Source organism: Eucalyptus grandis, chromosome 8, assembly GCF_016545825.1.
Source record: "Eucalyptus grandis isolate ANBG69807.140 chromosome 8, ASM1654582v1, whole genome shotgun sequence".
Taxonomy (NCBI): domain Eukaryota; kingdom Viridiplantae; phylum Streptophyta; class Magnoliopsida; order Myrtales; family Myrtaceae; genus Eucalyptus; species Eucalyptus grandis.
Window position 1 is genome coordinate 59530143 of NC_052619.1, and position 14187 is coordinate 59544329.

The window sequence follows — 14187 nt, forward strand, 5'->3', positions numbered from 1 at the left end:
GTCGGTAGTTGGTAGATGGGGTGGTACGATCTCATCCGTCGAATGAAAACTCGATCAATGAATATAATCCAAGGGACTCTAATATAAAAAGGGTGCCCTCCCTCTCATTTGTACGCATCCAAAAACCATTTCAGTAATCTAAGGTTCCTTTATTTACAGAGCTTCTCTCTCTAAAAACTTTATCTCTCTACGATCCGGGTGAGCGAGTGAGTGAGCGATCGATCCGAGCAAGGCTTGGCTTAGGCATCCCATCAATTTCCCGTCAATTTAAGTTGATTCAAAAGAGCCTGAGTCACCGCACGGTCACGATCCCAATTGATCGGTCCGTGACACTAGCATGTGATTTTTAATAGGAAAATTGTAATTCTTCTCATTTCTTTATTCAAATCACTCTTTTGCCTCCACGTAAGCTAAAACAAAATCCAAATTCATACAACAAATGCGGAAATTAAGAAACAAATGTACTGATCACTGAATAAGATAACAACAAGAAGAAGAAGATAGCACCGGGGACCGAGGGTAATAAATTCAAAGATAAAGGTATTGAAATGTCTAGATAAAAATATTGATGATGGAAGAAATCTTAAAAGCACAGAGGATCCTCTTTCTTGTGGTGATAGGCCTCCAAGGATCAATGTTGGACCGAGGGGCTAAGATCTCTATGATCTATGAAACTTCAAGAAGAACCTCACCGCAGCTCATCACCCTACGCTTGATGAGATGATAGCAATAGGGGCTAAGATCATATGGCTCCCAGTGAACCTCTTCCCAATAGAGGAAATAAAATTCTGGGATACGTTCCATCACCTCCTCATAATACTCTTGCTGGATAGTCTCCCTCATCATTGTGCTATTGCTGCATAGATATAACGCAAGAGCAAATTTTTCTAGCATGCCATCAAATCGGAGATTTGTGAGGAGGCCGCGGATGAAAACCAGTACTGATTACCAGTCCAAGAGCTTGCATTCATCAATGGAGAGACTTTGAAGGAAAGCATTGCCTGACCATTCATCGACACAAATCTTAGATTTTCCAAATTGGTGAGGCACAAGTCCTTGAGCTTTGGGAACCCTTTATCTTCAAAAGTCAATGTTTCCCCATCAAAGGCACTCTTCAATACAAGCTTCACGAGATTGGGCAAATTCTAGAGAGCAATTAGGGGGCTCAATTTCAATTGGCTCCATCCTAAATGCACTTTGGCCAGATTGTTTAGTAGAGGAAGCCAACGAGGTAGCTTCTTTAGACATCCTTTGATATACAGACGCTGAAGTAGCGGGGTGGTGAAGATAGAAAATCCAAATCAATAACTTCATACTCACTTTCTACAACCACCTCTAGTGATCGAAGTTTAGTCATCTTCTCGAGGGAGTGGCATATTCCCTTTCCATCAACTTTCTTCAAGTCAGTTATGCCTAGCCTCCTTAGTTAACTCTCCTGGCTCTCACATTGTATTCTTGCTTCAACCACTTACAGCTTTTACATAAGACAGTTTTTGCAATGATGCTAGCGCTCCAATGTGCTAGGAGCTAGAAATCCAGTAACAGAACGAACGGGTATAGAAGATACGAATTTTGCATAATTGTACATCAACAAATATTGCAATTTCATGAGCTTGGTTTTCTCCACAAGAGCTTAGAGACCAACGTGTATTTGAGATCTAGAGTCTCTATATTTTGGAGTTTCCCAATTGATCTAGGAATGATACGCATTTAGTCCTTCTCAAACTTAGATCCTTTAAGTGGAACATAACTAGTATTTGTTGGGGGAACTCGTGAAGGGGTGAATCTCTTAGATCTAACACCCTTAGCAATCAACAGCCACTTGAGACAAAATGCTCATTTGAGCTAAACAATGTTGCTGACTCAAAAATAAGCAAAGAGTGTAGGGTGGGGAGATTTAGCTACTTCAGTGCATTGTTGCAGGTGTATTGGATTAATATATGCCGAACTCTTTCTTACAATTCTAACTTTTGCCTAGATGCAAACGTAACAAATTTTATATCCCTTAGCTTAGAAATAGTACTTTCACGCATTAGGTCATGTACCCTACAACTTCTTATCCAACCGTCGAAAGTTGTTTATGCAATTGGCACCAAACTTCTGTTAACAAGCTCCTTCAAGTATATTTGAGCAACCTCCTCCCATGTCATCCCTTCTCTTTCCTTAACAAATCCTTCTGCAATCTACAGACAGATGAGTCTCTCACACTCAATCACACAATCCTCTAGAAATACTCCCAAATACATAAAGCAGCTTTTCAGCTTATAATGCAAATCATTGTAACTCAAGCCAAGAATTTTCTTGAAATTTTGTTGAAAGTCTTTCACTATAGGCTTGAGACTCGTGCTTTTCATGATTTCTATTCCTTGAAGGACAGGTTGCTGAGATTCTCTATGAAGTTGAACAATCATCTCCCTCAAAATATCCTCAATTTGATAAGACCGTGAGACATTAATCCATGCATGGCTTTGGAAGTAGGCTTTTACTTGCTGATTGCGGTAGACTCTTCTTGCCTCTTCCCTGAACCTCCCATCCCAAAGATTTATACAACTTCAAGTTTGGGTTCTCCGTCAATAAGCCAATTGATTATTTCTTCTCTCGGCTCGTCAATCCCAACCAGTTCACCTTCCTTGACTAAAAAAGCGTCCACCCTAAGATCGTACCATGAGGTGCCTCTGGTGGATGCTCTCGCATTTTGCTCTGTGCGATACAACTTGAAATGGTATTGCCGATGCCGTTCGCCAATGCTACTGACTCTTGACTTGATATCAGCTATCTTGGAGGAGATATGATGGCGTGCTTTAAAGTTCCATATGGATGGCTTGATCTTGTGAAAGCACCTCATGAACTCATGCCCGTGATCTCTTGCCAACTTGAGCATGAATTCGTCCAGAATATCCTCCATGTCATATGCAACCTCTACGACCTGTTTCACCCATACCTTCAACTTAGGATCATTTTCTTGTGAAGATTCGGCACTTGCTAAGAAGGCCTTCATGCGCTCAAACTCATTCTTGATGAGTTCAATTTCTTCACATACCCCTTTCAATAGTTTCACCTCTTTGTCAACCAACTTGTCAAGCTTCTCGACCAAAGAGGACACTGCGGATTCTGCCATTTTCTCTTGCTCAGTGATCTCACGAGATCAAAACTCAGGCTAGAAGAAAATAGGGTATAGCAGTTTGCTAGCACAGTCTAAGAAGAATAGAAAGAATCCTTTGAATGAACATCCAAATGGGCTTGAGTTCATCTATTCAGCGTCCATTTGACGCCACCAGTCTGGTTATTCCATACCTGATAGCTAAGCAAACTGCCAAGTAAAGCATTTCAAGAAAGGGCCCTAAACTAAAGGAATTAGAGCTTCCTCTGGTTGCTCCTCAGGGGCAAGGTATATAGGCTAGCTTTACCCAGTGGCAGATTTTTATCTTGCCTTGCTCCATAATCCATTTAGGATTCCAGCCGACAGCAGCATTTGCACTTCATGCGCTTCGCAATGTGCTCCTCGTGTGACTGGACGAAGTCATGATCCAGTCAGCGATGGACGCAAGCTTTTGCCCTATGGGGAAGAGGGCGACACAAGTTGAGAGTAAGTAAGACCAAAAATAAATAAATAAATAAATAAAACAATGCTTAAATATTTCTTATACTAACCAAAGGCACAAACAAAAAAGAAAAACCTAACAAGGTTATTTTTAAAGCATAGGGTTGTGGTAGTAAGCTCTTGCAAATTGGTAATTCTCCTAATCATGGCTATTTTCAAGAAAAATAAGGCGAACTGCTTTTTACAAATGAGTACTGATGTAACTCTCTAACTCTCACCTTTTGTGTTGTTAAGTTCTCTTACTCACTGAAATTGAATCAAGTCCTCTCTAATCGCCCGTCGACTATATCGTCAATTTGCTTAAGTGGCATAGTGAGCGGTTTGTAAACCCTTGCCCCCGTGCTCTGCCTAGATACCCCAATCAGCGTAATCACGGTTCGTAGGAAGGGGAATCTCAAATGAGAAAGCAAGACAGTACGAGTGCTGATCATCTGACCCCGTTCCATATTGTTGGGTTGTTCAGTTTGAAGAAGTGTTTGAACCAATTTATGTGCCAGATTTGCTTTGTTGGGAGGCATTGATCCTTACCACATATCTCCTCCCCAAGTAATTAAGATCAGCTATTAAATATCATATTTTGATCTGATATGAGTAGGGTAATCAATAAGCCCAAATGACCCATTTAACTCATCCCATAACCTTGGGAAATTGGAGAAATTTCACATACAAGGCAGTGTTGACGCACTCTACTTTACAAAGAGGACTATAATGCTCATTCCCGTGAATATTTTCACATAAGCCCGGTGCTTGCACTCTGGATACATATGCACCATTAAAACTTGTGGATCGCAATTAATTTCATATGAGACATACCAAATTGAATTGTTCAGATGGACAAAAGGCATATACACAATTCATACAATAATTTCCGCATCTTACTGTGACATACATTTGGAGCTAATATATTTAAAGTACCTAAAATGGGTAATTAATTTAGGGACGATGCATAAAGTCATGTCAAAACGATGAGGTTTAATTTTTTTACAATGGCCAAATCGTTTGAAAATCAATTACAAGAAACAGATGAAGTCTTGATGCGCATGACTTAGTCATCAAAATTGAAGCACTCTTGTCAAAGATTTCGCCAATGTGTTTGAATAATTTTTCACGGATATATAATCTGTGTACGCCATACAATTTGATACTAAAATTAGTCTTGGGAAAGCACCGTTTAGTCCCCAAACGTCATTCCCTCCACGTTCCTCATCAACATACTCAAATAAGTTTGAAATATGCGAAGACATCATAGCATATGAGGAAGATAAAATGAAAATCAAGCGAGCCATTGACGAACTATGTGCCCCATTTTAGTTTGTTGCCTAACGCCTACAGTTTTATGCACAGAGATAGCAAATATGACGTTCTACTTCTTTATATAGAAGTTAGTTAGGATATAAATGAAAATGTGTAAATTAGCAACATGAGGGAAGGCCAACGGAGAGTGCTTGATCGAGTCAAATTATTTGCATTAACTAGGAAAGGTTGGCATTTGGCATCAAGAACTCGGGAAAAAAAGTGAAAAAGCGAATCAGTTAACAATTTTGAAATGTGAACCTAAATCTAACACCACACGACAATTATGACGTTCCTACTCACCAGAACCAAAGTTGTATTGTTTATACATAGGAAGAACCAGGACAAGACTAATAGGGTGGACAACATATAAAAGAGCTTAAGTCAAACCGATGATGATGTTGTTATTTGGTGTGGCCGGTCCGTTAAATTTTGTCTCGGTTGCGTCAATTAGGATTCAGTTTGACCTTGCGAAAATTAAATCAAATATCAACCAAATACAACACCGAAGTTTATGTTATCTAAAATCAGTTTCCTTTTCCCTTAATTACCATAAATCTGGCTAAAAAATACTGGACTTACTAAAATTGATTTACAAAACTGGTCTATTTAGTGACTTTTTAGCCTGTCAAAGGTTTTGAAGTGCATTTCTTAGTAAATAATTTAATCTTCCAAGCATAGAAAGTGGGCGGTACATTTTTATTTTTTATTTTTTGCCAAACAAATAGTAAGCTAATTTTGCTTAGACAAGATAGTTTGGTGGTCCAACATCTAAACTGAGCACACTCTAGACTCATTTCCATCATTGCATAACGAGAAGATTCTTAAATAGACTCAATTCATGTAAATCAATGTAATCATAACCATTCATGAACTTAATCATAGCCATTCATCGTGTTGATCTGTATGGTTGACTTATTAAGTGAGTTTTACATGCGTGACTAGTTATAGTTCATTTAAGTCAATCCATAACTACCGATTTACCTTTGTGTTAATAAGAGTAACACCTAGCATTGTCTCATGTCATGACATGTTTGAATTTACATTGCAAGCAAACTAAGGCTTTTCAAAGTCAAGAAGTGACTAAGGAATTAGAACCTGTATCTAGATTCTAGAGTAGATCCAAACTATTTGAAATCCAGCCCTATATCACCAAACCAACCACCATGGTAATCTTTCTTGTCAAATTCTCAACAAGCTCGGAGGAGAATTGTGGAGTTGTCTGCGCTTTTCAAACCTGATTCTTGTTGGGCAATCGAGAAGCTTCCAAGACATGAACTTTAGGACAGTTTTGGTGAACATTTATGCAGGAATGTTAAATTTGCCACGTTGTCTTCTTGCTTTTAAGATTGTCTTTTCATTTTGCCGCACTGTCAAGATAAAATTTGAGAATCATTAACTGGGTTGAAACTTGAAGCCTGAATTTCAAGAAACAAGATATAAAATGGATGCTTAGGCGGATTTTGCCATCTATTCTGCATTCATAGTTTCTTCACCATTGGATTTTTTTTTAAAAATTTTTTTTTTAAAAAAAAAATATTTTAGCAAATTAGAAGCAAGCGGAGATTCGCCAATTAAGAGAAGGAGCAAGGAAACCAAAAACACCGAACGTGGAAATTTGCAGCTAATCGCAAGGATTTTGTACGGCTTCTTTCCCGGCGCCCGGAAATCTTTCCTCCCTTCGGAATCTCGAGAAAATCACGCAGGCCCGAGAAAACCCAGAGCTTTGTTTGTCGAAAGCCGAAGAAGGAACAGCGATGCAGAGTCGGAACCAGGGGAATTACCGGAACCCGTGCCTGACGATGCACCAGCCATGGGCTTCTTTGCTCGTGTACGGGATCAAGTGCATCGAGGGCAGGTCTTGGCCAGCCCCAGTTCGCGGTTCGGTTTAGCGACTCTTTTTCACACTTCTAATTTCGCGCCGCAGTTCCGACTTTCTGGTTTTTCGCTGGTACCCAGTCTGAAACGATAAAGGAGTGAATTTGTTCATTGAGCCCTTTGATCTACTAATTTGATCTGTTCCCGATGTTTTCCTATCTGGGTTCTTGAAGTTTTCGGTGATTGTTTAGTTTTCTATGTCCGAGTTCTGTTGTGGATTGTGGAGTTCAAAGGATGAAGTGAATAATGAGAGAACCTGCAGAGACTGGAAAGAAGAGAAGGTTTAGCCACTGAAATTGAACAATATTTACTCATAGCACCTGCCAAAGAGAGAAGGGCCTTTTGTTCGGCACAAGATCTGTGTTTGACTTTCGCTGCACACCGATCTTTTCATGCTTCACAAGTTTATAGAAAACTGCCTGATTGGTTTGCAGAGAAATAACAGCGAGAACAAATTGAAACCAATATGTGGACTAATACAAACGAGGTTGTGTATTTTTTGAGAATGTTGAAGATAAAAGTTTTTATCATAAGCAAGTGCCTATCAACTGTGTTAGAAGTTGATGAGGGATGACTTAATGTTGCAAAAAGTTTGTGTAACTGAGAATGGAATGATGTGGGGCAACTTTAATACCTAGCGCATACTGTCCAGGGCAGTGGAAGATATGAAGTATGAACGTCTTGTACATGCATTAAGATAGCCTTGAGGAAGTTAGAATGTTACTCTCAGCTCATGTAATCAATTCTTTGTTGACAAACATTGTGTGAAAATTTTGAGTATGGAAGTTCAGAAAGTCTATGCACAAAGCTGGGATCTGGAAGTCCTGTCAACGTCTTCTTGAAGAAGTTGTGAATATTGTTTTACCTTTCCTTCCTTTTCCCTTTTGAGGATCTTTGACTGCATAGCACATCATTTGTGAAGGCTGCCTTTGGTTCCACGCTGCCAGCAAAGTTCCAGATGAATCCATGATCAAAGCCATGTAGTTCTACAGGGAGATTTATGTGGTGAATGGAATTACTGAAATTAAGTTCCCTGAGCACCATCCCGTCTCAGGACTACTAGGTATTCAAAGGGAGAGCTATCCATGCTGCAACTGCATGCTCAAAACTTTCTTCATTTTGAAACAGCACTTAAGCCTCCTAATTACTAGTTCTTGAAAAATTAAATCATATTTTGATGGATTTCTCAGGTAAATAGCAGTTTTATGTATGTCTTGATAGAAAAAAGTGTAGATATATGGATGCTTTTATCGCTCCATTATACCTGCATGAATTTCTGTTTTATCTAAGCTCTTTATTGGGCAAAGTTTCTAACAGTAGATTCCGCATCATAGAACAGGTGTTCGTCTTTTTCAGACAAATGTATTGACAATTGGAATGTTTTGCCTATGAAAAAAGGTGTGTCAAAGTGGTTGGCTGTGTCTGAGGTGAAGAACTAGCTTGCTGGGGTTGGGTGCCTGAAGGGGTGGGATACATCTTTTGCTTGCTTTTTCTCTCATTACCTATCTGATTTCACAAATTCAGTTTAACATTTAAACATTTGTAATTACAGGTAAGGCTGGAATCACTAACAGATTATTGCTGACTCTGTGAACAGCCACAGGTGTGTAAATCTGTCATATACGCAATAAGTACTTTGTTCTCTCATATGTTTATTCAGCATTTATGTATTTCCCACACTGATTCGACTTTGTTGATATATTTTAAGTAATACAGAGATCAGTCATTCCATTTGAGATGCAAGGGTATGGGAAGATCTACAGCTTGGAAAAGAAGGTAAAGGATTTGGCTACATAAGTTATCATCTTATGTGCACGACATTGCACATATGCTGACAAAAGAACTTTTCACAGATATATGAAGCTGCAGCCAGAGGACTTACTAAAGTGGAATTCCATGCAATCTTTTTCATTAAAGCCAGTTTCCCTATGACCGTATGTGTCTGAATCTAAACAAAGTAAACTGGGGAAATCGTTGAGTCTCAGTGCCACCATAGCTGGTGCATGAGCTGCTGCCACTCAGTTTTCAAAGAACCAAAATCATAGTACATCTTTTTTTATGAGAACAAGCGTGATGAATATCCAGATCAAGCAATCATCTTAATCTAGGAAAGTGCCTCTCTTATGGTATTCCTCTTGCTGCTGTGTTTTATTGAGCAGGACATGGAGAAGAGACTGTGGATTTGCCTGATCTCACCTTAAAAAAAGCTTCATGTCTCTCTCAAAAGCACAAAGAGGCAGTGACTATCAGAAGTTGCGTATAAATGTTGCGTATCAATTATGCTAGTGATGTGAGTAATTTTCCTGAGAAAGAGTTGCATTGCATTTGTCTAATGCAACAGACTGAAGATTCCTCCGACGGACAAGACTCAAAAAATCCACCAAGCATTATCTTTGGTACGACTCTGCAGTTAATTGAATGGTCACACGAGTCTTCCCCAACAAGTGACAGCAGCTTCTTCTTCCCCAAGAATTTCAGCAATTCTGTTGTTAATTCTATCATCTGTGCTTATAGTATTAGCTTTGGTTTATTCGAGAATCTGAGACAGTAGATAGATACTAGTGGCTTAAGAACTCTTTTGGTCCTTTTCTTTTCGAATTTTTTCTTGATATTTGGAGAGAATGAAGGATGTGAATAGAGAAGGTAAAGAATTTACTTTTACTGTTTTTACGAAAAGATGGTTTGCCTTAAATTGAGAATGTAAATTAATTTGCAGAAGAATTGGATTGGGTTACCTTCTTTTGTGGAGAATCGGTGCCTTTGTGCTAATGATGGATGGTTATTGAATGAACTAAAGCAATTTTTGGTGTCTCTTTCACTTGGAGTTAAAGCTGACAAAGAAGAATTTGTCCTGCTTATCATGTGGTTTAATTCATTTGCAGAATCTAAGGCAAAACAATAGACCGACCAGATGCTCTCAAGGGGTTTCTGACTTGTGATGATTATCCCGAATTGACAGCATTTTATCTTGCTAAACATTACATGGTGCAAAAGGGAAAAATTGCTTCCCAATAAATGATTGAATTGTTAACCGAGCAATTCAAAATTTTAAGTTATTAGAGAATTGACGTCACGTTTATCTTATATCTTAGCGAGCTAGCAGTCGATGGAGAAATAATGTGACTATATTTCGACATCGGACATGGGCAAGGCACAAGAGGTTAGATCTCAAAGTGAATAAATTTTACTCAAATGATCGCAAAATTGTGGAGAGGGGGGAGAGGGAAAACTAACTAGTGATGCTATTAGTGATGCAATCTTGAGGTCCGACTTTATTAAATTCTGGAGATGCATCTTAATTATTTGCAAGAAACAAAAGGTTTTAGAAGCCAATTTTGCTGCTCTATCTCTATGGCTTTCCATACTAATATAAAAGAAAATACTACAGCTGAAATTGCGGATGCATGCATGTAGCATTCGCCTCTTCATAAAAGAAGGTGTCCTCTATTCAATTTGGGAGAAGAACATTCATACTGAAATATAGCAAAACCAATAAAACAGAAAAAAAAATCCCAATCTTGCAGCCATAATACATGCTATTGCAAAATATGGTCTTTACTATAATATTTAATATTAAATTATACTTTTATCTAACAACTTAAACTCTTGTATTAGAGAAGGAGATTCAAGTCCAAATCTTTTTAAGTATGTTATTTGCCCCCCTTATTATATATTTTCAACTTAGTCTTAGGTTACAATTCAGTCTATGTGCAAGGGGAAATATTAAAATATTTGAATATTAAATGACAACTTCATCATCTAACAACTTAAACTTTTTAAGTAGTTAGTTATGGTGCAAAAAAATCTTTCATTCTTCGTCTCTTTTATTTTTTATTTTTATTTTCTTTTGACAAAACTCATGCCAAATCTAGTTGGATGCAATGGTGCTCACAAATCCATTGCAATAGAAGACCTTTGCAATGCACAAGAATAAAACATCCTTGTTACTCTTCATGAGATACTAATGAATTTACACTTTACTTTTGTGGCTATCTGCATTTCCTTCACTTGAATAATTAAACTTTTCTAATCTGAACTTTTAGAGTTGCCTAATCCAAAGATCTTTGTTAATGTGTTTTATGTCAGTTACATATCCGTATTTCGCAAGTCCTTTAAAATGTTTCGCAGATTTATCCCCTACTCGTATACCAAACTTTTTTGCGCACATATTATTTTGACTAATGAAGAATTAATCTGTAAAATGTGGCATATAACGAGTTTATCAAAGTATTAGAAAGATTAAAAATAATGTGCATGAGTAAAGAAGAAATAACACGAAACCCCACATGTTTGCCAGCAAACCTTGATGGTTAGTTAAAACTCTACTGAACTTTCGTACATCTGCTAATTCCTCCACCTATTTTTCGTTTGCACATGCCTAACATGTGATTTTTCAAGAGGAAAATTGTAGTTCTTCTAATTTCTTTAGTCAAATCACTCTTTCACCTCCATATAGGCTAAACAAAATCAAAGTTCATACAACAAATGCAGAAAATAAGAAACAAATGTACTGATCACTAATTAAGATAAGAAGAAGAAGAAGATAGCATTAGGGATCTGATGCCCGGTGGCGGCAATAAATTCGAACATAAAAGAATTGAAAGGTCTAGATAAACATATTGATAATGGAAGAAATCATAAAAACACTGAAGGATCTTCTTTTTCATGTTGACAGGCCTCTAGGGATCCATGACATGCAAGGCTCAATAAATCACTATGATCTATGAAACTTTAGGAAGAACCTCACCGCAGCTCATCACCCTCTGCTTGATAAGATTATAGCAAGAGGGGCTAAGATCATATGGCTCCCAATGATCCTCTTCCCACCAAACGAAGTAAACTTCCGGTTTACGTTCCATCACCTCCTCATAGCACTTCCTCATAGCACTCTTGTAGAATGCCCTCCCTCATCATTTTGCTATTGCTGTATGGATAGAATGCAAGTGCAAATTCTTCCGGCATCTCATTGGAATCGCAGATATGTGAGGAGGGTGAGGCGGTGGATGACAACCAATAATGATTGCCAGTCCAAGTGCTTGCATTGGTCAATGATGAGACTTTGAAGGCAAGGCATTGCCCGACCATTCATTGACACAAATCTCAAATTTTTCAGATTGGCGAGGGTTAATTTCTTGAGCTTTAGGAACGTTCCATCTTCAAAATCCAAATTTTTCCCCATCAAATGCATTTTTTAGAGAAAGGTGCACGAGATTGGGCAAATTTTGGAGAGCAATAAGGGGGCTTGATTTCAATCTGCTCCATCTCAAACTCACTCTGGCCAAATTGTTTAGCAAAAGAAGCCAATGAGGTAGTTGCTTTAGACATCCTTTAATATATAGACGCTGAAGAACCGGTGATGGTGAAGATAGAAAATCCAAATTAATAACTTCAAACTCACTTTTTGCAATCACATTTAGTGATCGAAGTTTGGTCATCTTCTCGAGGGAGTGGCATAGTTCCTTTGCATCATCTTTCTTCAGGTCTATTATGCCTAGCCTCCTTAGTTGACATAACTCTCCCAGCTCTTGCATTGTATTCTTGCTCCGACCACCTCCAGCTTTTACATAGCATAGTTTCTGTAGTGATGCTAGTGCTCCAATGCCCTGGGGAGCTGGAAATCCCGTAATAGAACAAAAGGGTCGAGAAGGTGTGTTTTTTGCATAACTATACACCAACAGATATTGTAGTTTCTTGAGCTTGGTTATCTCCACAGGCAGCTCAGAGACCAACGTGTGTTTAAGATCCAAAGTCTCCAGATTTTGGAGTTTCCCAATTGATCTAGGAATGATATGCACTTTAGTCCTTCTCAAACTTAGATACTTCAAGTGGAACATAACTAGTATTTGTTGGGGGAACTTGTGAAGGGGTGAATCTCCTAGATCTAACACCCTTAGTAGTCGACAACCACTTGGGACAAATTGCTCATATGAGCTAGATGATGTTGCTGACTCAAAAATGAGCAGAGAGTGTAGGCTAGGAGATTTAGTTGCTTCAATGCATCATTGCAAGTGTATTGGACTGACAGACGCCGGACTCTTTCATGCAATTCTACTTTCTGCTTAGATGCAAACGAAACAAAGTTTATATCCCTTAGCTTAGAAAGGATACTTTCACGCATTAGGTCATGTACCCTACAACTTTTTATCCGTCCGTCTAAAGTTGTTTCTGCAATTTGCACCAAACTTCTGTTAACAAGCTCCTTCAAGTATCTTTGAGCAACCTCCTCCAGTGTCATCCCTTCTCTTTCCTTAACAAACCCTTCTGCAATCCACAGACGGATGAGTCTCGCACACTCAATCACACAATCCTCTGGAAATACTCCCAAGTACATAAAGCAGCTTTTCAAGTTATAATGCAAATCATTGTAGCTCAAGCTAAGATTTCTCCTCAAATTTTGCATCCTCCCATTGCTTTCTAGTTCTGCAGCAAGGCAGCGAGAAATCATCTCCCACTCCTGATCATTTTTTGCCAAGAGAAGACCACCAATTGCCACTATGGCAAGTGGCAATCCCTCACATTTTTTCAAAATCTGTTGAGAAAGTTGTTCTAGGTGAGAAGGACAGGAATTCTCATAGAAGGCTTTCTTGTAGAATAAGGAACATGATTCCTCTAGAGACAGGGGCTTAAGTTCATAAACTTTTGATTCATTGGAGACAGTAGCAACATGAGCTATGCGGGTAGTGATTAATAGTCGGCTACAGAAATTGCTATTGGGCATTGCATTTGTTAGACCTTCTAGTGCTTCCTCGTCCCATACATCATCTAGAACAATGATGTACCTCTTTTGCTGCAGAAAGTCTTTCATTATTTGCTTGAGACTCATGCTTCTCATGATTTCTACTCCTTGTGGGACCGGTTGCTGAAATTCTCTATGAAGTTGTACAATCATGTCCCTCAAAATATCGTCAATCTTATAAGATTGTGAGACATTGATCCATGCATGGCTTTGGAAGTAGGCTTTTACTTGCTGATTGTGGTAGACTCTTCCTGCTAGAGTGGTCTTCCCTAAACCCCCATCCCTAAGATTGATACGACTTCAAGTCCAGGTTCTCCGTCAACAAGCCACTTGATAATCTCTTCTCTCGGCTCGTCAATCCCCACCAGTTCACCTTCCTCGACTAGAAAAGCATCCTCCCTAAGATCGTGCCATGAGGTGTCTCTGGTGGATGCGCTCGCACTTTGCTCTGTGCGATATGAGTTGAAATGGTATCGTCGATGCCCCTCGCCGATGCTATTGACTTTTGACTTGATATCAGCTATCTCGGAGGAGATACGATGGCGTGCTTTCAAGCTCTGTATGGATGACTTGATCTTGCGAAGGTACCCCATGAACCCATGCCCTTGATCTCTTGCCAACTTGAGCATGAATTCATCCAGAATATCCTCCGTGTCGTATGCAACCTCTACGACCTGTT

At 38.9% G+C, this 14187-nt stretch overlaps 1 protein-coding gene across 1 annotated transcript; it reads right to left on the minus strand.

Annotated features, from left to right (window-relative positions):
• Window positions 1–12662: 12662 nt before the first annotated feature.
• On the minus strand, window positions 12663–13661 carry LOC104417604 (putative disease resistance RPP13-like protein 3). Its single transcript, XM_010028852.2, has one exon. The coding sequence runs from the start codon at window positions 13659–13661 to the stop codon at window positions 12663–12665; it is 999 nt and encodes a 332-aa protein (XP_010027154.2).
• Window positions 13662–14187: the final 526 nt, after the last annotated feature.